The sequence below is a fragment of the Dromaius novaehollandiae genome, chromosome 14 (genome assembly GCF_036370855.1).
Source record: "Dromaius novaehollandiae isolate bDroNov1 chromosome 14, bDroNov1.hap1, whole genome shotgun sequence".
Taxonomy (NCBI): Eukaryota; Metazoa; Chordata; class Aves; order Casuariiformes; family Dromaiidae; genus Dromaius; species Dromaius novaehollandiae.
In genome coordinates this window covers 18187219-18211827 of record NC_088111.1, presented here as the reverse complement: position 1 = coordinate 18211827, position 24609 = coordinate 18187219, and the positions used below count along the sequence as shown (strand labels likewise).

General features: G+C 53.8%; 3 protein-coding genes across 6 annotated transcripts in view; 1 reads left to right on the top strand and 2 right to left on the bottom strand.

Annotated features, from left to right (window-relative positions):
- The window catches only part of CORO7 (coronin 7), a 50964-nt gene extending 46153 nt beyond the window's left edge, over positions 1–4811 (bottom strand). Inside the window, exons 1-3 of one of the 2 annotated variants that reach the window (XM_064520526.1) lie at positions 4641–4811; positions 1682–1778; positions 1180–1254 (exon numbers count right to left, since the gene is read on the bottom strand). In XM_064520526.1, the coding sequence (XP_064376596.1) occupies positions 1180–1254; positions 1682–1778; positions 4641–4700 (232 nt within the window). In that variant the 5' untranslated portion in view covers positions 4701–4811. The remainder of the gene's footprint in view (positions 1–1179; positions 1255–1681; positions 1779–4640) is intronic. The other variant, XM_064520527.1, reaches the window with a different exon arrangement.
- A 2818-nt stretch (positions 4812–7629) lies between these two features.
- Positions 7630–21165, top strand: DNAJA3 (DnaJ heat shock protein family (Hsp40) member A3). 3 transcript variants are annotated; one of them, XM_064520524.1, is made up of 12 exons: positions 7630–7888; positions 8114–8250; positions 8896–8979; positions 9797–9997; positions 10935–11087; positions 12962–13109; positions 13991–14055; positions 14701–14829; positions 15296–15411; positions 16204–16301; positions 19029–19142; positions 19970–21165. In XM_064520524.1, the coding sequence occupies exons 1-11, from the start codon at positions 7699–7701 to the stop codon at positions 19127–19129; spliced, it is 1422 nt and encodes a 473-aa protein (XP_064376594.1). In that variant the 5' UTR covers positions 7630–7698; the 3' UTR covers positions 19130–19142; positions 19970–21165. The 3 variants fall into 3 exon arrangements, with proteins under 3 accessions (XP_064376594.1, XP_064376593.1, XP_064376592.1); XM_064520522.1 differs by lacking the exon at positions 19029–19142 and having other exon boundaries at positions 7632–7888; XM_064520523.1 differs by lacking the exons at positions 19029–19142; positions 19970–21165 and having other exon boundaries at positions 16168–16252.
- NMRAL1 (NmrA like redox sensor 1) lies at positions 16276–23568 on the bottom strand. Its single transcript, XM_064519945.1, is given in 5 exon segments — positions 16276–16399; positions 22087–22274; positions 22276–22310; positions 22813–23046; positions 23520–23568. Coding segments are annotated over 4 exon segments (447 nt in total). The 3' UTR covers positions 16276–16399; positions 22087–22145.
- Between the last annotated feature and the right edge of the window lie 1041 nt (positions 23569–24609).

The following is a 24609-nucleotide window of genomic DNA, read 5'->3' as shown; positions in this document are numbered from 1 at the left end:
TGTGTTACCGCAGCGATGCCAAGGCACTGCGTGCACGAGGGGATGCCGAAAGCAGCCCGCCCCGTCAATGCCTCCAGGCTGGCAGGGCTGCAACAGCACCGGGAGAGGGGTACCGCAGGGGCCGGGGCTCCCCGGTGCCCCACCGCTCCGTCCCCGTGCCAGGCACCTGCCTCCTGCTCCACGCTCCTGCGCCAGTGGCGACGCTGCCGGCCACCTCTTCCCCCGCGGCACCCGCTCTGCCCACGTCAGAGCCGCTCCGAGCCACGCGGTCGCCCGTCTGCCCTGCTCCTCTCCTTACCCGAGCAGCCTGCCGGGTACATCCCCGCCGGTGTCCCGGCCGTGGCCTTCCCCGCCAGCTCGGTGCTGCGCGGCCGCATTCCTGCCCGCCTCCGCCGAGGCCGCCCGCCCCGGGGCCGCTCCGGTGCTGCTATTCATCGGATCTCTGCCGAGCGCTTTGGTGCAGGATGCTTGAGTTAACACGGGGCTAGAATTACGCTCCCTGGCCACTATTCCCACTGCTTCGCTCTGCTCACGTTTTGTACCGGCAACTTCAGGGCGTGCAACGAGTAACACGGGAAGGGTGTGCTAAAGGAAGTGCACGAGCTCTCCAAGATCTTGAGAGCAACACGCCTAGACCTCTCTGCAGCTCTATAGACGAAGGGATCTGGATCAGTCCAGCTCTTTAGCGATAGCCCAGCCTGCACGGCCAGGCACATTCAGTGTGGCCGGCTGCCAGGCAGCTCTAAAACCCCTGCTAAGCAGCACCTCGGGTGCCCCCAGCTCCCTGTGCTGCCCAGACATCGTATGCGGAGGACATCCGAACGCCTCGCTCTGCTGCTAGGAGCCAGGGCATCGGGAGGGTCCGCAGGCAAGGCAGGAGTCGCAGCTCTTGGCTCCATAGCTCCAAACTCAGCAGGGGCTGCACAGAAATGAGCCACGTCAGGGTCCCTGGGGACTCCACCAGCTCACCCAGCCTCTAGTCTGGGAAAAATACAACCTGGCACAGCGATGGCTGAGTCATAGCCGAAAATCAGCACCTGCATCATTCTGCAGAGCCTGAGCTGGGCCAGACGCCTCTCGTGGAGGTGGGACGTGGTAGCCAGCTCCTTGGTGCCCCGGCGCAGAGGGCTGCACAGGCACGGAACAAGCTGGATTAGGCCTGGCAGACACCTGGCTCACCTGAGTGGCAGCAGAGCTGAGACACGGTCCTCTTGTCTCCATCCCGGCACTCCAGCGGCACGATGCCCAGCACCCCTGCAGGAGACACCCCGAGAGCAGGTCACCTGCTGCCCGCCAGATGCCCATCACTGAGGCCACTCAGAGCCTGCCAAAGAGTCCAAAGCGGGACAGCAAGAGCTCCCAGGAAGCCCCTGCGGCTTCGGACAGATGCGGGGGACACCCAGCTTTGCAGTCCAAGCTGAGATCTTTGCTCCACATGCAGGATTGCCACCACCTTTGTGTGAATCCAGGGAAAGCCTCCCCAACTTGCCCTTATGCCTCCCCATCCTTGAGATCACCCTTCATCCGCCACCCGGACACAAACCTTCTGGGGTCTGTGCGGCTCCCCTGCGACCCAGCCCTTGGGGGACCGCAGTGGCAGCTTTAGGGACAAACATGCCCCGCGGGCTGCACGCATGGGCCTTTCCAACGTGCGCTGTGCACCCGCGCCCTCACGCCTTACCTGCCGAGTCGGCATTGAATGCTATCCAGCGGCAGCTGGCCTTCACGTGGTTCCCGCAGGACACAACGGAGCCAGCTCGGACATCCCCAATCCAGGCCTAGGATGGAGGGGAAAAAAGTCCATGTCAAGAGATGCCTCCGCTTTGGAGGGATAAGACACTTTGGTCAGAAGTGGGGAAGACGACCGAGCGGCGACGCAGGATTGCTAAACACACTCAGTCCCAACGGAGCTCCCTCGCCAAGGACCTGGTGCTACCTAGAGCCTGCCGACACCAGTGGAGCCGTGCTGAAGGCAACCACGGAGGAGCTGGACATCCCCTTCCCGGGGCTGGCGGCTCAGGGCCGCCTCTGCCGTTGCAGCTGGAGCTCAATGGGAACGGCGAGGGGGACTGCGAAAGCCCGGGGCAGCCGTCCTCCCAGCGCTGCCTCTGGCTGTGCGGCCGCCTTCTCTTGATCTCTCCCGCGGCGCTGAGAGTCCAGGAGACTTTGCGTTAAACTGGTGTTAGCGAACCGGGGAGGGCGACAAAGGCTCCCGGGCCACGAAACGCCAGCCACGCTGCCAGGCCGTGCCCGAACGAGGTGTCGGTGCAACACACGGACGCCTGCAGAAGAGCCCCTCGCGCGGACGCGCATCCAAGGAACTGCACTAGGATGCTCCAGGACCAACATCCCACTTTGCAGCTAGCTTCCGACCACCTCTGCGGGCGACCACAGCATGTGCAGGCCTGATGAGCCCTGCGTGGGTGACGTGGACGGGCTGCCTCAGGCGGCCCCCAGCCTGTGGGGCCAGGAGCTTCACGGCGCTCCCGGGGCTAAGTCCAACCCTGGAGCAAAGGCGACGGGGCCCTTCCCAGGTGCCACCACACCCAGGCGCCTGCTGGCGGCCACCAGTGTCACCCACAAGGGCATCAGCTGCCCGCAGCCGGGGACACCTCCGACCGGGGAGCCCCTCACGCAGACAGGTGCTGAGCACCCAGAAGGATCGGGACCCACGCGTCCTATCAGGGCCTGGCTTTTCCCGCAGCACTTTCTTCCCTCCTCACATCAGCCTTTTTGGTGGTGGACCTCTTAACCCTCCCCTGACCCAAGGGAGGCTCCTCTCCCTGCGCCCGGCAGCAGCGTGACGCCATGGTGGGGACAGGAGCGTGAGCAAACCCAGCCGCGCACCAGCGCCGAGCCAGACCGGGGTGCCGGGACGCCTCCGCCGGGAAGCTAAAGCGAAGGAGGGCGTTCCAGGCCGAGGGCGAGGAGATGAGCGTTTCACTGGAGGCATCCACGTTCTTCCCAAAGCCAGCAAGACCCAGACACCCGGCCTGACCCCTCCTCTTCTGGCCACATAGCTGACGCCAAACGGTACCGAGTACCGAATGGTGCTGAGCAGGGCACAGCCTCTGCGCTGAACCGATCCCCCCAAACCCGGGCAGCAACGTCCCTGCCACCCCCGCGGCCACAGCCAGAGCCGTTCCTCCCCCCGGGGATGGTCCCCAAGCCCAGCAGCAGCTTGGAGGTGCTTGAAGGTGCTCCCAGCCCCTCCAACCCGAGTCCATCTCCTTTCCCTCTGTGCTCCCAGAGGGATTTTGGGAATTTCTGGCCCCCTTTTGTCAGCAGAACTGGGGCGTCTCCTCACCTCCATTATCTAACCTGGAAGAGGAGGGGACTTTTGGTGGCTCCAGGGCTGTCAGAGGGCTTGCTTGCAAAAAGAGCCCCCCGGGGAAGGAGCAAAGCTGTCCCAGGGAAGGAGCTGCCCATCACAGAGGGAGTCAGCGCTGCCCTGGCACCACCGGTAACCAGACCGGCCTGCGCCGGGCTGCCCAACACGCGCTGCCTCTTCTCCACACGGGCCCGCGCCCCACGGGAGCTCCTGCCCCACATCGCGCCCGCCGCTCATCTCCCCGCCAGCGCCACCGTGCCTCGCTCACGCCGGAGCTGCTCCCCGCGGGCCACGGGCCATCCTGCTAACCGCGGTACCGGCACTGCACCGGCAGCACCGGCCTCCCGGGCCCGCTTCTGGCGCCGGCTCCTTCCTCGCTTCCCGGCTCCTGCTTGTCCTAGTTCGTCTCATCCCACATTTCCAGGAGCACGGCAGAGCAGAGGCAGCCACGGAGACGCGCAGCTGTGGGTGCCCAGCCTGGGGGGCAGCCGGAGGGCCGGGGCAGCCCCCGGGAAGGGCTCCGGGCGCTGGCAGCACTCCCTCGAGGTGCCCGCAGGGCTGGTCGCCCTCAGCCGCACGTGCCGCGCCTGAGCGAGGGTCGCTGCCCTCCGGCCGCGCGGAGGCCGGGCCGAGGCCGATGCCGGGCAGGGCGCGCGGGGGCCCCGGAGCGCTCGCGGCGTCGCGGCAGAGGAACTCGGCGCCGGCCGCAGGGCCCCGGCACGGCGCTTCCTCTTTGCGGTGCGGAAGCGTTTGTGCAAGCTCAACGCCTAACGCTCGCGGGCCTTCGCGTGCCCCGGCGCTGGCCACGCAGCCTGGCCGGGGAACGGGCGCAGGGCGGGCAGCACGAGGTCTCGCCGGTGCTGGTGCCGCCATCCTCCTGCCCCGGTGCGGCGCAGCCGAAGGCAGCGGGTCCCGCAGGGCCAGGCCGACCCGCGTGGGCTGACAGCCGCGACCCTATGGCAGGAGCAAAAGCAGCCAGGTCCCTGCCGTGACCGGGCTCGGCCACCCCCGGCGGGCAGCACGGGCCGGTGGCACGCGTGGGAAGGACGCGCCCAAACGCCCCGCGGGCTTCGCCGAGGCCACCCCGCCGCGCTGGGCACCGAGGGGGCTGAGAAGCGCCCAGGTGGGCGGGCTGCGGCGGGATGGCGGGGTGCCGAGGAGGGGCGGCCGGGGCGATGGGCGGCTCGCCAGCGCGGCCGGGCGCCCCGGGATCCGCGCCCCGCCGGGCCCCTGGCCCCCAGGGGCGGCGGGGCTGGCCCTGCCCGCCGGGAGCCCCTGCCCCGCACCCCGCGGGCGCCGCCGCGCTCACCTCCCTGCGGGGCAGCCTGGCCGCGGTGTGCCGGAACTTGGACGCCCTGAAGCGGTTCATGATGCCCCGGGACGCGACGGGACGGCACCGCCGTGCCGAGCCGAGCCGAGCCGAGCCGAGCAGCGCCGCTCCGGGGCCGCCCTCGAGCCCCGCCCGCCGCCTCAGCCCCGCCCCCGCCGCCTCAGCCCCGCCCCCGGACACGCCCCGCCCCGAGCGGCACCGCTTCGCGCCGCGCCCCGGGCTCCTGGCCCCGCCCCCGCCGCGCTGGACACGCCCCTCGTCCCCGCGGAGCCCCGCCCCCGGCCACTAGCCCCGCCCTCAGGGCCGCGCCCTGGCCGCGGGTGGCGCGGGGGCACCGGGAGGGCCGGGCCCCTCCGGCCCCGCACCGTGCTGTCACCGGGCGCCGCACGCAGCACCCTGCGTGGCACCGTGTCGCTGCCCCGCCTGGGCCGCAGGGCTCCCGGGCAGCCTGACCCTGGGGATGGCGCTCCTGGGCCCCCACGCAGCCCGGGCGGCCACTGAGTGTCCTGGGCCAGGGCCAGGCCAGCGGTGGCTGTCACCATGCTAACGGATGTGTCCTGCTGGGACGAGGGACACCATGGGCACAGACCAGAGCCCTCGTTCCCTCACGGGGGTGGGCGTCCTGCAAGGCGGGCAGCTCCCCGGGAGCCCATTTCTCCCCAGCGCTGCCCCAGCTATGGGCCCCCTTCTCCTCCCAGCTCCTCTTCCCAGCAGCCACCACGCTGGGAGCACTGGGATGTCTCCGACAGCAGCGCAGACCCTCCAGCTTTCGGGGCTGACTCCCAAGCAGCAGAGCTGGCTGCGAGCGAGGCCCGGGGTGACCATCTCCGGAGAATTTGGGCAGGGGCACAGATCCCCTTCCTTGGATCCGGCAGATTCACGTTTCATGGATTCCCATCTCTCTGGAGATGTCTCCTGTGCCCATCCCCTGCGAGGCTCACAGTTCACACGTCTCCAGCATGACCAAGTCTTCTCCCACCTGTATTTAATTCACACAGGGACACGGTGAAGCATTTGGCGATTTTAATGTCTTGAAGGCTTGCTGGATCGACAGCTGCCTACCCAAGTGAGCCTGAGCCGGTGATCCGAGGGCTAGAATGACCCTCTGCTGCCCAAATGTCTCGCTGGAGATGATGGCAGCTGTTCTTCCGCGCTCCGGGCAGATAAGATGGGGGAAACAGCAAGAGATTTTTGGTCCCATCAGCCCAGTATGCTTGTCCCCTCCCCGGACTTCCAGCCCGCAGTGAACAGAAACCTTTGTTTACAGACAGCTTCTGAGGAGGGGAACAGAACGGAGCGCTGGATCCTCGCCCGCTCACTGGGCAACTGCGCACGGAGGGCCATGCACCCCGCCTGCTTCTTCACTTCATTTTACTACTTGGGACCTTCTTTCTCCTTTTCTCTTTGTACCCTGATGCCCAGGTGCTCCCTCCCCTGACCACCCCCAGGAGACCGGAGGGCTGCAGGTGCTCGGGGCGCAGGGATTGCAGCCTCTGCACGTGCAGCGGAGTTGGCTGTGGTTTCCTCCTCGGCTGCAGCCCAAAGCGTGTTTCCCACAGCTCGGGGCCTTGCTGCCCAGGCTCCCGCGGCGCAGCTTTACACGGTGCGGCCCAGCCAGGGCTGTGGCACCAGCACACACGCAGCAACAGAAGACAGGATCTGACACATCCCCCCTCCCCGCCTGCTGCTCAGCCTTGCTTCCACGTCCTCCCACGCACCGCAGAGCCGAACCTCTCTGCTGAGGAGTATTTAAAGGCGCCAGCACCACTAACGAAGGCAAGAGCTAAATGTGCTTGGCATGAATTATCTGCTGTCTCCACAGACGTGCTCCCACCCTCAAACAGGTGCTATGCTAATTCTAGCTTCAGAAGAGCCTTCGGTTCTGCTCTTTGATGATCCACTGAGGCTGGAAAACAGTCAGAGCCCTTCAGGCTGTGCCTGGAGGGGAGCACAAGACCCCAAGTGTGTGCCCAGTCCCAGGAGCACTGAGCCAAGTCCCCCCCTCCAGGGGCAGCTGTGTCCCAGGGCCAACGTGGCCTAGCCACCCTGGAAGGGGGTGTCGGGTTTGGCCAGGCCCAAGCCTCTCACACTGACCCCGTGGGGACAACTCTTCCTGGTAATGGTCCCATCTGCCTCTCCCTCCCTCTGGCTGGTCTCTTCTCCCCAGTGCTGTGCCCTGCCCAGTGGGGCTCTCTGCCAGCAGGCTCCCCTCCACAGAAGTTACACCACCAACAGCCCAGGCCCAGCTCCCTCCATTGCACTTGCTTCAGCACTGGGACCTCCCCACTCGGGTCTAGTCCCACTTGCTGCTCCCAGTCTGCGGTCTCTGCTGGTCCCAGTGCTCTGCCCCCCTGCTGAGCCCATCACCCAAAGCACTCTGCCTGCTCTTGGAAAACTGGGAGGATAAAAGCGCTCTCCTTGCTTCCTGCTGTAGGCAGAGGTGTGTTTATTGCAGAGAAAGGCCCGCGGAGGGACCCTAGGGGTTCATGAGCCAAAGGAAAGCTGATGCTGCGAGTAACGCCTGCTCTTTGTCCAGCGGGCTGCACACGAGTGCCTTCGCCTTCAAGGGAAACCAAGGCCACCCGCAAGCCAGCAAGGTAGGGATGCAACACGTTCTGAGGGAACAGCCTGCTCCCGGCACACAGCAGGCCCCGGAGAGCAGGCGCCTCGGGGCGGGGGGGAGGCAGCCGCGCACCCTGCAAAGGCCTCACGTGCCTGCGCCGGCAGCGAGGCGGGACGGGACGGCGCCTCCCCCGACGGGCCCTGAAGGCCGCTGGGGCCCAGGGGCGGCCTCAGGCCACGGCCCCTCACGAAGGGGCTCGGCAGCGGCCGCCGCCGCGGGCCCGCACTGCCCGGCGACACCGCTGCAGGGCCACGCAGCCCCCCCTCACCGCCATAACGGCCGCGCCGGGCCCCGCCGCGCATGCGCAACAACAGCTGCCCGGCCCCGCCGCGCCGCGCGCACGCGCGCTGCCCCGCCCCTCACCGCGTCGAGCGCGGCCGGCGGCGCAGGCGCAGGGCGCCGCCTGGGGCCAAGATGGCGGCCGGGAGCTCCTCACGGTGGCTCGGCGCGGCTGCCGTCACCGCCGCGCGCAGCCGGCGGCCGGGCGACGGGCGGCTGCTGCTCGTGTGGCTCGCCCGGGGACTCAGCGTCGCGCCGCCCGCCGCCGCCTCGGCCCGCGCCGCCCGCCGCCTGCTGCCGCTGCGCGCCGGCCTCGGCGCCGCGGGTGAGCGCGGCCCGGGGGGCGCCGCGGTCTTACCGGGCGGGGGGGAGGGGGGCGAGGGGCGCCGCGGCCCCGTCCCCGGCCCCGTCCCCGGGTCCTGCCCCGTTCCCGGCCCGCACCTCCCCCGGCTCCCCGCCCCCGGCTCCTCGGCCGTGTCCCCGGCTCGTTGCCGGCCACGCACCCGCAGCCTGCCGGGCCCTCACGCCGTCCCTCTGCCCTCTCTCCTAGGGACGAGGCGCCTCCCCGCCGCGCCCGCCGCCTCCTTCCACACCAGCGCCGCAGCCCGCGCCAAGGAGGACTACTACCAGGTGCTGGGGGTGCCGCGCACCGCCACCCAGAAGGAGATCAAGAAGGCCTACTACCAGGCACGTCCCTGCGGCCGGCCGGCTGCCCCTGACAGCCCGGGGGCCTGGGGGGAGGCGACCCTGCGAGAGGCCTGTGTGCTGCCCCCGGCCCAGCTGAGCCCCACGGGGCCCTTGGGGCTGCGGGGGTGGAGGGAGGCTCGACGGAGAGGGCCCATAGCCAGGGAGAGCAGTCGTAGCTACCCGCAGCATCTTTGGTGCTGAAGAGACTTGAAAGCCTTATATCCTGGGAAACACTTCTTTTTTTCTTTTTTCCCTAAGGGATCTTTTGTTCCTAATATTCCTTTAAGTTCGTTGGAAAAAATACATATTTCCTCAGTTTGGACCCACTGGAGACAAACTCTGAAGTAGGGGTAGGAAAGCTAAACCCTTGTCTAGATTTGCGGATCTGTGCTCTGTGCTGTCATCTCTCAGGCGAGAGATATCATCTCTTTACATCAAGTCTCGGAACTACTCAGTGAATCATGTATCAGTCTACTAGGGACAGGTTTTTGGTTCCTTATATTGGGATGATACAGACAGTGAATGCTTTTAGTTCCCTAAAATATAGATGTTGAATACCAAGCTCTCTCATGTGTTTTTCCTGGCATGTGAGATATGCTAAAGCAAATTACTTCTGTCTCTAAGATTTAATTTTTTGTTGTTTAGCTGGCAAAGAAATACCATCCTGATACAAATAAGGATGACCCCAAAGCTAAAGAGAAGTTCTCTCAGCTGGCAGAGGCCTATGAGGTAATATACAGGGTTTATTATTGTGAAAAGGGGGAAAGACTGGAAGAATGCTTGGAGCAGATGGGGGGAAATATTTCTTCTCTCTGTGTGAATTTTCTATACAACTATGACTATTGTTTCATCTGTTGTATTTTAGCCTTGAGCAGTGCCTCTGCCCCAGTCATGCCTTTATTACCTCCAGGAAATTATTATTAACTCAAATATCTGATTTAGTTAAATGTGTTTTGACTTTTTTGGATTTGTGGTCTTTTTCAGTAATCACTGACTGGCATAGATGGGAAAGCTGATTACGGTGGTGGAATTACTGGTCCGCTTAAACAAACAAAAAAACCTGTCAGTAGTTAGTACATTTTTTGAGAAAAAGGTATATTACACTTTGCTTCCCACTCCTGTACCAGCTCCCGCTTCTTCCTGCTCTTCAGCTTCTTCAGAAGTCTTTTTGTGCTGGTTGCGACTCTAATAGGTTTTCAAATTTATTCCAGCACTCACTGCTAGCTTTCATGCAGTATATTAATGATCTAATATATAATGTAAGCTATTCTTGCTTATTATGAATTAGCAAAATCTTGTCATTTTCCCGATGACATGTGAGAGAGATGATGAAAGAAGAGGCTTTCTGATAATTCGGTTGATCGTGATGGCTGCGCCAGCCTCCCTCACATCATGAGGAAGGTTGGAGAACGGGCTTGTGCTGGTAACGCATGTAGCCTTGGATTCTCCTGAGAGACGTGACTATGCAGATACAGACTGTCCAGGCCTGGCCTTGTTGCCCCAGGCCTGTGCAGTGTCCTGATGGTATCGTTCTTTTACCTCAAAGGTATTAAGTGACGAAGTGAAGCGGAAACAATATGATGCTTACGGTACAGCTAGTTTTGATCCTGGTGCAGCAGGTGCTGGACGCCAGTACTGGAGCAGCGGGCCATCAATTGATCCAGAGGAGCTTTTCAGAAAAATCTTTGGAGAGTTTTCAGGATCCCCTTTTGGAGACTTTCAGAGTGTCTTTGACCAGCCGCAGGAGGTATGGATGAAATATGTTTATTTTCTGAGTACGTGAGATGAAAAACATAGAACTACATGGAACGCTAGTCTGTCACTCGCTGCTCTGGGTGTAAGCTTTATCTGGTGTGTTCTGACACTGGTTAATGCTGTCAAACTGTTTTCATCATTGTATAGGCTATAAGTTGATCTACATATGTCTGTTTTATACTTTAATGCTGAAAGCCACAGGATAACTTTTAACTGTAAAATAAGCCTTCCAGCTTTTGATTAGACTGTTGAATTGGCTTAACTTTGTAATGAAGCCTAAGTGTGAGAAAGAGGTTTTGTTTTTTCTTTGTACTGCAGCTAAATGCACTCTTAGGTATTTATACTCTTGATTTGTGCACTGTCTTCAGAAATATGTCTGGTATTCAGGACTTCTGGGTTTATTATAAGCAGAATATTCTGTTTTGTGGGAAGATACCCAGGAGGTAGTAGAAAATCTTTGCTGATTACTCTCCTTGCCAGGTAAAGAGTTTATTGAGGAAGAGCATGTGCTTTCACTGGCATTGAAAGACTTCACACTTACTGTTGCTGTTTTCTCATTAAATAAGGCCTATAGATGTAGTAATGTTTTCTTTCTTTTTTCTTAAGAGCAGAAAAATGATTTCTATTTTTACTGTCTTTTCTTCATTTCTACTTTTAAATGTCATTTCTGTTGCACAACTGCTCATCAGACTGGTGTAGTCATCTTTCTTGCGATGTTTGCTATCCTTTTGTACCCCTTTCTATTTAAGTGAGACAGATCATTGCTTCCTAAAATGAGACAGAACATGTGTGTATCCATCCATTTTTCTCCCACTCCATTACCTGGATATATTTTAAGCATTGTTTGATATTTGACGTAAAATGACTAAAGTCTGCTTAAGATCCCAGCACATATCAGTTGTAGATTGATGTTCATGTTTCCTATACAGTATATCATGGAATTGACGTTCACTCAAGCCGCAAAAGGTGTTAACAAGGAGATTGTGGTGAACATCAATGACTCCTGTCAGCGATGTGATGGTAAAGGGCATGAACCTGGTACCAAAGCGCAGCGGTGTCATTACTGCAATGGTACTGGCATGGTAAGTGCTTTTTAAGATACAGGTCTTCTGTGCTTTTTGTTGCTGGGGCAAGTGAGTGCTTTCCACATTGAAAAGCTTTTTCTATAATCATCAGCATATCTTGGGTGAAGCCAAGTTAATAGATGAGGACTTGATGTTAATACGTACTAGGAATATTTTCATTATTTTGAACACGTGTTCTGGACAACTAAAAACGATAGATCATCTGGTATCATATGCCCAATATACCATACCTGTAACAATTCTGAAATTCTTGGGCAGTAAATGGGATGCTTTGAAGGGGGGAGGGGAGGAGGAAGGTAATGACAGTGTAAGGACAGTCATGAAATAACAAGATGCATGTTACTTAACAGTAAGTAAAGAAATGATCGACCTTGAGGCTCTCAGTTTCCATGCATCAAAATGGATACTGAAAAACAGTCTGTGACCAGAATACCTTTCTGTGCAAAACAGGTGTAGTTGGCCCATGAAACCTTCAGGCTTTTCCTCATGTACTCCCATCTGACAGACGATTCTCCCATTCAGTCCACAGTTAGTCTCCGTGACTTTTTCTTGAACGCTGGCAATAATTCATGCAAGTGGGTTGTCTTTGGATTCTTCAAAATACAGATGCTTGTAGATCCATGTGAGACAGCTCTTTAAGGAGCTTCGTCCCCATTTGTGCATTAAATTCCTTTAATATCCTAGAGATGAAGAGCACTGTGTTTCCCTTCCCCTTGTCATGAGACACATGCTCGTGTAGTGATGGTTTTTAGTGGTAATAGAAATTGAATTTTCTGAAAATTCAAAAATTGAATAGGAACAAACCGAAAAATAATCCCTGTTTGACAGTGCTGTAATGCTACCTGAGGCTCTGGAGAAAGAATGTTGACTTTATGGGGAAACAGAAGGGGTAGGAGAAAAGCATGTTTTGGGGAAAGATGATTTGTCAGGGCTCCAGGGAACTTAACCAGGGGACAAACTTTTTTTCTTGCTTTGTGAATGTCCTGTTCTCTTCTAGTTATAAGCTGTATTTTAAAAGAGCTTGCTGACTGCTGTCTTTTCTGATAAATCTAGTTAGAGGAATTGGTTCAAACAATGCTTTCTTTACTGTTTCGAATTTCTTAATGTATCTTTTAATTCTATTTCAAAGTAATTAAAACATAGGTGTTGAAATGGAGTTCTACAATCAGCCTCCTTTATACTCATAACACTGAGACTAGGTAAAATAACTGGAACAAGGCCACAGATATGCTTGGTTCCAATCTTTGCAGAGTCTTGGAGCTTAAGTTTTAAATCTAAAGATGTATACACAGTCCCACAAATGTAGGCTGGAAGGAGACTTCAGAAGATAATGTACAATAAGGCATGATCTTCATTGCTCTTGGACTGGTATTAGATTCTGAAAGTGTCATCCTCCGAACAGCTGAGTTCTAAGTGAAGGCTCTCCATTTAAGCTGCATGAGTGAAATAAACTTTCTGAGCTTCACCCGCTGTTAGAGGAGACAGAATTACATACTGAAGAATGTTTTTTTTAACAAAGCATGAAGTTCATGATAAAATGGGTAATGTATGAGTGTTAGAGATTAGAGTCAGGTTAGAGGGACTGGCACTGCCCAATGCTTGGACATGTGATAGAAATCGTAGGCAGATGTAGTGTGAGAGGATAGCATCTGTTCCAGCCTCTTCTAAGCACCATTCTCATAGGATTTTCTGAGCCAGTTTTCTGCTCCAGTACTTACTAAAAGATATCATTATCCTTGAACCCTGTCATGCCGTGTGTGCAATTAGAAGGACTCACATGTGCTGGGCTGCTGCCAGGGGTCTTGTGGAAGTGAAGACACAAGTAGCTGCCTGATACCAAATGTTTATACAATCTGGGTTTTCTTCACTAGGAAACGATAAATACAGGCCCTTTTGTGATGCGATCTACATGCAGACGATGTGGTGGTCGTGGTTCCATCGTAACAACACCGTGTGTGGTATGTCGAGGAACAGGACAAACCAAACAGAAGAAGACAGTGGTGGTTCCTGTGCCAGCTGGTTAGTGTTGTATTTGTGTGCTCCTATCTGTTAAAGTGGCTATAGTTATTTCTGCTAAGCTAACTTGCCTCTAGAGCATGGCTGCTCCCTGACAAATGTCTGAGCAACATAAAGAAGCTTTGTTGCAGAGAAATTATCTTAAGAACAAAGAGGATTGATAGCTTGGGAATTGAAAGGATTAGTAATAAGATGCGCTTTCTGATGATGGTTTCATATCTGGTAGATAAAAATATTTGCCCTTCTTGAGAAGAGGTTTTGGATTTCGCATGGATTCTTCTAGGCAGGTGTTGAAGAGTGGAACTCTCAAAAAGTCTCGTTGACTTGACTTTTTCATTGATCCTTAAGGAAAGTTGGAGGGGAAATCCTGAAAGCCTTAATTTGGCTCGCAGAGAGTGTGTTGCTTGCCTTTCTCAGCAAAGAAGATAATACAGGTAGTGGGGCTGAAAATTTGCTTCTTCAAGACCATCCTGGGTGAGCAACATGTAATCTTCCTGTAGCTTGTGGAGGCTGTCCAGCGTTCCTTAGTTCCCAAAAGAATTCGGTAGGGATTGAAGTAATGAGTGAGCCTGTGTAGGGGTGCTCATCTGCCTGGCACCTTAGTGATCAGATCTGAGCTATGAACGTGTGCTGACACCTCCTTCCTTTGGCCGCAGCTCCTGGGCTCCTGTGGAGAGTGTTACTGTGCTTCCTACTGGTAGGTCTTGTGGCTTGTGCTCCTGGAGGTGCGGGTGCTGCTGTGGTGGCAGGCTTTTGGGGATGGCAAGAGGTCTGAACAGAAAGGCTGTAGGTATTTAAGTAATATATGGAGTATAATACCAGGTAAAATAGGGTAACATTTCCTGTTTTGTTTTGTTTTGTTTTGTTTTTTCCTCTAACTGCAGGTGTTGAGGATGGGCAGACAGTTCGAATGCCTGTGGGAAAGAAAGAAATTTTCATTACATTCAGGGTATGTATCATTATATGTCGTAAGCTGCTTATATTATTTAAGTTGGTTGCTTGTTCCCTTCACAACTGCCTGGGAAGTCTGACTGGGGAACAGGAGGGGAAAGAGCAAGTGATCCTTTGAAACAGCTGAAGTAATACGATCCACATGAACTTTCTGAGATAGCAGAAGATTTGTATTGTAACAAATGGTGGAATGTTAAGTCTGTTCATAAAGAATCGGACTGCGTGTTCTGGGATGAAGGCTTTAGGGTAATATGCATCAAAATACAGAGAGGGTTCTTGATGCCTTCCATCTTTGAACTGGAGACTCGAGGAGCTGTCTGCCTGCACAGATGTGAGTACTGAGCAGAGCTGCAGGAATGCACTTAAGAGCTCACTGGCAAAATGTCAGTCATTAGGGGAGGGAGTTGCTGAGATAGGAAGCAGACATCCTCCTAAGCCTCTAGCTAATTAAGGTTATGTCAATATCTGTCTTTTTCTAAATGACTAAATATTAACTTAGACTTTTTAGCCGTGCAGTTTGTGGATAGTAAAGGGTCTGACTACAGCCTTCTGGTATGTCTTCTTCTGAGAACTTTGAAAGCAGTTTACAATGAGAACTTCATGTTGTTGTGCTCACTACTCTTTGGAACTGCTTGCCTTTTAGGTTCAAAAAAGTTCCGTGTTCAGAAGAAATGGAGCAGACATCCATTCGGACCTCCCTATTTCAATAGCACAGGCTGTTCTGGGAGGTACAGCCAGATGTCAAGGCTTATATGAGACAATCAATATCACGGTAAGTTCTATTATGTAGAAGAGCTGTGGCGTAACGTAATGTAGGACAACAAAAACTCCTCCTTTGCTAGAAAGACGGTGCATATCTCCTGAGTCTGCTAGTATCAAGTTTCACACCTCTTCAGTATTGACTGTCAGGTAATTTGTGACCTGTTTGGTCACATGTCCTTTCATATCACCGTGTAGTGACAGGGAAAGGAAGGGCTGTGTGGATTGCTGGACAAATAAAGCACTGCTAAAAATGGCAGGCTGCTGAGTGCTGGGAAAACCTGCTGGATGATTTTTTTAATACTGTCTCATATGTAAGATCCTTCAAAAGCTTTTTCATCATTACTGACAGCCTCTGAATGTGTCCAATGCATGAACATACCAGATTACCCCATCTTATTTTGAAGCCTGTTATAGAAAGATATTTTAAGCATTTCTACAGTAATTAAAATAATAAACTTGACTCTCTGTGTTCCTAGATACCCCCTGGTATTCAGCCAGACCAGAGAATTCGAATGAGTGGGAAAGGCATTCCCAAAGTTAACAGTTACGGCTATGGAGACCACTACATTCACATAAAGATAAAAGTTCCTCAGTAAGTAGATGTAATACAAGTTTCTGTGAAATCTTGAACTCCTTGCAGGAAAAGTTCAGAGAAATTTTATGAAAATGCTTCTTTGCTTTATCTGTGCCCAGTGTTCCTCGGACAGATGCCAGTTCATTGATTTTCCCCCTCCCTCCCCCCCCCCACTGCTTTTTATTCGCATGTGAGGTAAACGTCTTTTTTTGTTGTTTAAAAAAAAAAAAAAAGCACAATTTGGGAAGCCAGCTGTAAGAATACTAAACCCTGGAACTATGTAAGTAGTTCTGCACCTGCAGATTTGCCTTGCTATCTGCTGATTCTGTCCAGATGTCAGCTACACTGAACTGTTCCAGCCTGTAACACTCCTGTGCTTTTATACCTGCAACTTAAAGGAACCAAAGTCATTTGGAGTTGCTCTTCAGACTGCTTGCTGAACCTCTGCACCACTGGTGAAAGAAACTTTATAGCTTGTGTTGCTGCACTCAGTTGGGGAGTTCATTTCCTGAGCTCTCCTTGCCAGATGTGTGTTTTGCTGGGGCTCCACAGTTCTCAACACTTCAGAATACTTTTTTTTACTGCAGTTGGTGAAATGCAGTGGGTCATATCACTCCTCTTCCACTAGGGCTTATTCTTTATAGAGTGCTCATTTTAAGAGCACCACAGGGATTCTCAGTGTATTTCAGATGTATTAATCTTGTATTTCCAGTAGCTGCCTCTTGTGTGTGCTGCCAGATTAGGGAAGCTTATAGATAACATCTTTCCCTAAAGACAGCAGTAACCAACAATCTGTGTACTGACCTGCAGAAGGCTGACGGATCGGCAGAGAGCTTTAATGATGAGCTATGCCGAGGACGAGGCAGATGTGGAAGGCACAGTGAATGGAGTCACAAATACATCATCAGGTAAGCAGTGGGAATTAGTGCTCCTTTCTCATGGAGGTGGTGCGGGAATGCAGAAGGCTTCCTGAGGATTCAAGGGGAGGAAGGCGAGCCAAGGTGACCTTCAAACAGGATGTCAACACAAACTGCTGAGTATATTATTTTAAGAGGTGATTTTACTGGTGTGATATTAATAGGCTGTAGCATAAAGCAGGGAAATAGCCTCTTTGGAGAAAGCATTACTCCAATATTACTGGGTAAATCTGTGCATGAACGGAGAGCAGGGTACCATTACCTTTAAGATACCCCAGAGCCGTGACAGGTTCTGGTGAATCTTGCTGTGGTTATGAATGCCTTTAGCTGCTGGCTTTTATCCCTGTGCCAGAAGTAACTTGTTTTAGTAGCAGAGGTAGAAAAAGCAAATATGCTTCAACTCAGTTCTCTGTGCGAGCTAATCCATTCTCAGCACTCACTCCTGACCTCAGCAGGAATGTTTCTTAATTCTGACCCCCACAGGAACAGTCACTTTCAGCACAGGAATGTCATGGACATCTGCCAGTAATATCCTGAACAACTGCAGTGAGATTCAGTGGGGAACTTCTCTGAAAACCTTTAGTGTTCTCTGCCGTTTGTCACTAGCTCTGAAAACCCATAATAGCTGTTTGGGATTGAAGATGCCCGTGGTGCTCCTGGCGTTTGGGTTCTAAATTACTCCTTAAAAGTGGAATGGAAATACTGCTGTCAGCATCGCTCTAAGCTCTATTCAGTGCATATAGGAGAGTCTTGGACAGAAATATTAGTTGGTGCTGGATGTTGGCTCCTGTCAGTATAGAGCATTGAGCACAGTGGAGGGACTGAAGTTAGTAGAAGCTTTGTAAAGCTGCACTTTCAGCTCCAGATTAAAATTTTTGTTGCAGCTAAAAAAAATGTGTACTTTTAGGTTTAACCAGTGAGGTATCTGGCATGAATAAGAGCTAAAGGCATAAAATATATGGTAGAACATTAAGGCAAGAGCTTTGTCTTTTGCTACTAAAGAATGTTTTTTTTATTTGCTCATATTGGAACAAAGAATTTCTTAAAGTATGTTAGGTTGTGATTTATTTTTATGTTAGAAACCTATAAGGGAACTTAAGATTGTATACAGCTAAGCAAAGGTGAGAGTCTGGGAATTCAAGTCCTCTCTATTTCACATTACAAATCCTGAGGAATATAGGTTGATGCAGGAAAGTTCAGTATATTGGAAAGCTGTGTGCTATACGTTTACCAGCATTATGTTCCATAGGACTTTCATAATACTGAAGTTAATGGGATTGTCTTCTCCACTGTAGGTGAGCATTAAGGGTGAATCTTGGGGGAAAGGGGAGAGATCTCTAAGCACAAATCTTTCATCACAGCTTTTTAAAGAAGTTTATGTACCAAAGGGGAAAAATGCAGTATAGATTTGATTTTAAGACACAAAATTGATGGATTTTACCATAATTACTCAACAAGGTGGATTAAAAACAATACTAGTAGCTTACAGTATAGAGACAGCTGGTTGTTGAGTGTGGAAGCTAGTTCTGGGAAGCAGAACATACCCTGAGCAGAGGTGTGTTTTGCCACAGGCTGCAGTATTTCACACCACTGCATCAGTCTGAACTTGGGAGTCGGGTGTGGGAGGAAAGGGAGGACTGGACTTTGTTTTCTCTGTGTGCAACGAAAGCTTGAGGAGGATTTGACAATTTTGTTATTGATGATTTTAGTGTAGAAAAAGCAAAAAGGTCTCTTCTGTTCTTGCTGTAGCCACTTCTCAGAGGGACAGAAAACTTCTCGGGGTTTGTCTATATAGGAAAATTAGCTGGTTGATGCCTGCTAAAATTCCCTATGTGGGTAAACACTTGTTCTGAGATACTTGTGGCCTTTTTCATTCTAGCCTGAAACTTTCTAAGCAACATAAACTAATCAGAGATGTTTCTTATGGGAATCTGTGGGGAGACGTTTTGGGACGCATAGCTTAAACTCACACCGTAGTGTATCCTGGTGTAACTTTCTTGCCTGCCCAAGCCCTGGATTAGTAAAAAACTGGTAATAACAGAGCTTGAACAGCTAGCTGCTAAATGCCTGACAAGAGGATGTTGCATTTGTCCTTAAAGTTCAATTTATGCCTTGATGCTGTTTGTCCAAGTATTGAATGAGAAATGCATGAGCTGAGTCCCCAGTCTGATTTCACACGCCTTTGTTCTAAACGGCCACGATACAGACAATGAAAGGGCAAGACAGATTGTTCCAGAGGCCACCAATAGTCTTTTCTTCCATAAAGTCATTGCTGTCTGTGGTTAAGCTGGTTGTTTGCTTTTAGTGGCAGTCTCTAAATTCCAAATGCTTGTGTTCAGAGTTTTTTGGGGTCCCTGCCTTTATTGTACAAAGCCAGAGTTCCCTCGGTCAGCTGGAGGGCTTAAGAGAGGGGAAGGGAACAGTCTTACCCAGGCTAATGTTCTTTTCTTCCACTTCTGGGGTCTGGGCTCTGCATTGCTCTCATTCCAGGAGGCCCTAGTAGTGTGGCTCGGTGACAGCCCACTGGCACACGAGGCACAGGAGATGCCTGTACACGAGGATGCTGGCAAAACCAGCTGCCTTCAAACTGTACCAGCCTCCATTCCGAGTCTGAAATAACCCTGTCGCTTTGCCTAGGGTGCTGACTGCTGGTGGGAGATGTAGCTGGGGTGGTTTGAGGAACGTATCTGATGGCAGCCCTTTGCTGTTTGTGTCCAGGTGGCAGGGCCACGGCTAGCACTGAAGCAGGTGATAGGCCTGAGGCTGAGGAGAACAAGGAGGGATTCCTTACCAAACTTAAGAAAATGTTTAGCTCCTGATATCCCATCTGAGGTAGGAAGCCTCTTGTGTTTTATTGTTGTTTTTCCCTCACACTAAGCAGAACTTGCATTTCTTCTTGGGCACTAGAAGAAGCAAAAACACAGCACTGCTTCTCTCTTAGCCTCAGGCCTTCCAGCCATGAGTATGAAAAGCCCTAGCTGTTCTATGTTACCTGGAGCAAAAAATCCACAGACTAAGTTGCACTGTTGCTGCTACAGAAAGAGAAATGCTGGGTACATCTTCCAGGAGCCGGCTAGCCCTTCACTCTTAACCCCTGACTGTACCCGATTCAAAGCAGGGAGCTTGCTCCCATTAGCTAGTGAAGCTGCCACTGCAGAGCAGCCTGGAATGCTGCCTGGCAAAGCAGGGGCTTGCTGGGAGGCCCAGACGGGCCTGCAGAGTCTCTGGTGCTTTTATGCTCAGGCTAGGCTTGCCCTACCTTGGGTTTGCAGTGCCAGCAACTGCCAGGAAGGAATTTCTTTGTTGTAAAGCATAACAAAGCCCATGGCGCACAAATTGAGCGCAGCGTCGTAACTGTGGGATGCAGGTGCCATTTAGTCAGCGTTGAGCTGCTGTGAGGGAGCACTGCAGACTTGAAATTACCTCTTCAGCCATGACAGGCTGTGGTGTCTTGGATTCCAGGGGCTCAGCTTCCTGTCACTTTAGGCATGAATAAGATGCTTCAAACTTGTCAGTTCTCTGTGGCAAACAAAGTGTGATTTGAAGTCAGATGGGGAGGTGCTCTCTAACTCCTGCACTTGCAAAACAGTCTGCAGGGGCTGTGTGCCTTAAGCCAATTCATTCAGAAGTGTTGAGCATTTCCCTTACTTCAACTGCAGGGAAACGTTCTACTGGAAACTAAGAGCCAGCAGCTGCATATCATCTTTGCAGTCGGGGATGAATCTTTCTGGCAGCGGGCTCTGGAGAGCAAAGGATGTTGATCACAGCACCATGAGAATCCCAGCTGGAGAGGCCACAAACCACTGAGGCACCAACAACCATCGTGACATGATCAACTGCTGTCCTAGGAAATGGTAACAAAGGAAAATGCTGTCTTTGCAGTAACGGCACAGACATCTCTCAAGGTTGCTTCACAGTTTCTACTGCTACTGGAAGTTCACTTAGATTCCTCTAGTCCTACTGGTAAAAATTAAAGTTGAGATATTAATTAGAATCCGAAACAGTGAGAATCTAAAATAAAAGCTGTCCTTCCAGCCCAGTGGAGTAGCTTGCTGTATGGAGTCTGAGATGACCGCTTTCACTCGGGTGCCCTTCTGAGTGCTAGACGTGTGGTGAGCTTATTACTGCTTATCTTCTCCTAGGAGACTTGGTGCATCAGTGACTTTTGACCCTGTCTTCATGACAATCTCCCCTGCCCTTCTAGCTGTCTCATACATTTCTTAGAGTGGGCTGTCTCCCTTCCGCCGAGACGTGTCAACGCACAGTTGCCATGGGTTCATCAGCAGATCTGGGGTTTCCTAGTCCTGCTGATTTCCTGCACAAAGAGCAGTGATGGAATCTGCACTTTGCCTCAGGTTTCCCTTCCCCCCAAAGTTAACTGAAGTTACAACACAAATGCTGTTGCTTCGAAGCTGGTAAAAGTTTCACACCAGCTCTTTGAAAAACCTTTATGGCTGCAGCGTTCAATTGTGCTACATTACCACCAAGCCCTTTTCCAGTTTGGGGCAAAGTTTTTTATTATGTTGGCAACACAATGTAAATGATTGGTCTAAGAATCATTGTCTTATTGTACCTACATGTGTGAGAACACAAGTGAAGTGGTTCACTCTTTCTCCATGGAGTCGAGCTCTTGCAGTGAGTATTTTCATGGTTACTGTGGCCAGCTGTTATTAGTTATAACTTGCAGGTACCATCAAGCCCACCCACTAATTGACCAGTTAAACAAGGACATGCCATAGTCTTGCCCTTCTTAATTTGCTGAAATAAAGCACGCGTTGCCTCCTGATTAAACTATCTGTAAAGTGAATCTGTATCCATGTAAATAAGATTGACTTCATAAAGATATTTAACACCTTCTCTGCCTTACTGCCTCATCTACTGTTCCAGACTCCTGACTGCACTGGTTTGGCTCTAACTCGCTTCCTTTCCTCAGCAACATGGGCAAGGAATGAAGGTCTTATCTAGATGAGAGGATACCTTGTGGCCACAGGTGACTTTAAGTACAGGCATGGCTGCCATGTCCCTGGTCTCTCATGTAAGCAGAGCCTTAAGGGTACTGTCAATAAGCCAATGTGGGAGAAGGTGCTTTTAACGGGTCTTAAATTCTGTGGTCCTTAAATCTTTCCTAGCAGAAGCTTGACAGGAGTTTAACAAACAGGGGCAATGACTGCAGACAGTCTGGGAGCCAGAAGGCCAGGCTGTGGCTGCTGAGAGCTGCTGGGCTTGAGGAATTAGGCTCTTGGCTGACACAACACAGAAGTCACAGCACCGTGCATTTAGTCGTTGAGGATGGTGCTGAGGGCACTGCCACTAATGCGGTACGTGGTGTCTCTCAGCACATGCTGCACTGCTTACCCCTGGGGTCCCTCCCTGGACCAAGCTCATGCCCCAGTTAGGAGCCAGCTTCTGGCCTGCTGTGGGTATCTGGACTGGCTGCAGGGAAGGTGCTGTATCCTCAGCACCGTCCAGAAAAGAGGGCACTCCTGGGAAAACCAGACACAACCCTATGGAAGTGAAAACACCCCAGCATCACTAAACACTGCCTTGAACAAGTTGTGCAAGGCAGCACTTCTACTGCCTGCAGCTGCACCAGGAACAGCCTTTCCTCCTACTCTAAATACACTGGCCTAAAGTAGTCTCCAGTAAATGGAGTAGTTAAAGTCACGTGCATGTAGCAAAGCTCTTCCCACCTCTCACATCAGCACACTGCTCCCACACTTGCTTCTGTACGGTCAGACTTCCAGCAGGGCACTGGTGAAAACACAGTGCAGCTCACCTTAGTCAGCACCTGATACCTGCTGCATGAGCCTGGGTGGAAGAAGAGGGAAGCGACAGTCAGAACACAGCTTTGTTGTCTGCCAGCCACTGATGGAAGGTGCAGGCCCTGGGGTTGAGTTTGAGGGTCAGCTCCATGCTGTGGGCTGGCTTCAGGGCATAGCAGCAGAACACGTTGGCCAAATTCCTTGGCTCCAGGGAAGCCATTTCTCATACTCCTGAGGTCTGTGAGAAGAATTAGAAGAAAATATCTTCACAGGGCTGGGGTATTTCACAGGTGACCCTCCATCCCCACTTAAACCATGCAAGGAAGGCGAACAGTAGCAGAGCAGTCTGCTAAGCTATCTCCACTGGTGAGGTGGGATCTGCCTTTCTTTTACTGCTGCTGCTCCACAAGTCATTTCAGTTGGGTTTGTATAAAAGAGGCAACAGCCCTGCAGTATGGAGACAGGGTGGAGAAAAGCCTTAGCCAGAGCACACTGGTGGGAGGCTGGATGAAGACCCTAGTCCACCCCTCCTCCAAGGCCAGCATGTAAAGGGGCAGGGGGGGGAGGTGGCAATGGTGGTTGTGGGGAAATCCTTCACACAACACAAGCCCTCAGGAGCTTGTTCTGGATCTGACCCGATGCAGCAAGCAGCAAAGGCCCAGTCTGCAGCCTTGCTAACGACCACCTGGACCCTGGGTCTTCTTGGAGACCTCAGGCTTCAGGTACTGCTTCGTGTCCACACCAAGCATGGTGTTCCCCGGGTGCGCCTGCGCACACCAAGAGCAGGAGCTGTCTCAGCAACGCAACACCTACAAGGTGATTTTTTGCTCCCAGCACTCTCATGGTGAGCTTGCTTGTGCTGAGCCCAATCACCTGGCCTAGGTACACCTCTGGGGACTTCAGCAGGCCAAGCACAACCAGCCCCAGGTCCTCTGCTGCCATCCCGTCCATGGGGGTGTCCCCCACAGGCAGCACTGCAAGGGAGAGAGATCAAACCCACTCAGCTTTCCACAGCACGGCCCTGCTGGAGAGAGGCCAGTTCCCAGGAGATACGGCTGGAGTATTTGGCACTTGGCCTCTGAATGGGTGGTCAGGAAGAGCCAAGAGTGCTACTCCGGCCCAGCAACCCATGAGGGCACTCGCAGGACTGAGCTGCGAGATGGTGGCCTTCACTGCCCAACCAGCATCATGACTCACCTTGATCTGCAACCCCACCTGTGAGCACCCCAATTCCAGGGATATAGGGTATGAAATGACACTCTGGGATCTGTACGGCAGCTGCCAGCACCAGAAACAAGACTGGGACCTCACTTATTTCCTACAGGCAACCAAACAGGTCTGGAGGACCACGATGCAGCCACAACCCTCCGCAGTCAGGCTGCCACAGGCCTCTCCTCGCCATCGGTCTGCACTGCTGCCAGGGCAACCCTGCCGCCCTGGTGCCAACCTGCACCAGTGGTACGACCATCCCAGCAAACCAGCAGCAAAGACGCCATGGCACAGGCCAGCGCTCAGACTTGCAGCCCAGATTTTTAGCTGTCAAGCATGACGCGACCGCTCTCTCGGGCAAAACCCCCCAGGCAGTTCCCATGGCAGCAAAGAGGAGCACCAGGGCTGCCGCCAGGCTTCCCAGCACCGCGTAGGAGCTCATGAAGGGGATGGTTGCTCCACCCCTCAGTGAGCCTGTGCGCAGAGGGACAGAGCCCTGGTGAGTGAAAGGTGCCATCTCCCCTAGGCTGTAGGCATCTCCCGGGAGCTCTGCTTACCCCATCGCACATTTGAAGGATCATAAACCCTCCAGCTTTGCTCCCAGCTGCTCCACCAAGCACAGAAACAGCCGCTCCTAAAGATGTGCTATGGATAACACCTCCACCCTGACAGATCTTTGCTCACTGCTGTCTAGACTTGTCAGCGTTCCACCTTGTGAAGCCACCACGCTGTCCGGGGGTGAAGTCCTACCCCCTGGGGAAGGCCCCGGGGTCTGTGGACCAAGGCCCCACGGGCAGGGAAGCGCAGCCAGCCAGCGCCCTGGCTCAGCCCGGAAAGCCCCCGCGGAGCAGAGCCGTCCCCCTCCTGCGGCCCAGACTCGCGGGCAGCTCCCTCAGCGGTGCTCCGAGGTTAGCGACCCCCGGCACCAGATCCCGGGGCCATTTGACTTACGGGGCAAACAGGGATGGAGCTTCTGGCGCCGCAGGAACAGGGCCCGGTCTGCTCGCAAAGCCCCGGGCTCCTTCCGCGCCGGACCCTCGAGGCACCAGGGCTGGCGAGGCTGCGCGAGAGCTACGGCAGGGCGCCCCGAGGCCCGGCCCGGCCCCGCGCCGCCGCCCCGCTCCCACCCGCGCCGCCTCCCGCTGCCGCTCCGCGAGCGCCCGGCCCGGCCCGGCCCGCACCGCACCGCGGGGCTCCCCGCGGCCGCCGGCAGAGCCCAGCCCGGCCCCGCCGCACCTGCGCGGGCGGCCCGGCCGAGGGCGAGGCCCGACAGCGCCGGGGAACCGGGGCGCTCGCCCCGCTACCGACCGCAGCCCGGGGACCGCCCT

Coding starts and splice junctions, on each gene's coding strand:
- DNAJA3 (XM_064520524.1), top strand. CDS start 7,699: ATGGCGGCCGGGAGCTCCTCACGGTGGCTCGGCGCGGCTGCCGTCACC. Junction 8,251..8,895: donor TCAAGAAGGCCTACTACCAG/GCACGTCCCTGC, acceptor TTTGTTGTTTAG/CTGGCAAAGAAATACCATCC. Junction 14,830..15,295: donor ATGAGACAATCAATATCACG/GTAAGTTCTATT, acceptor CTGTGTTCCTAG/ATACCCCCTGGTATTCAGCC.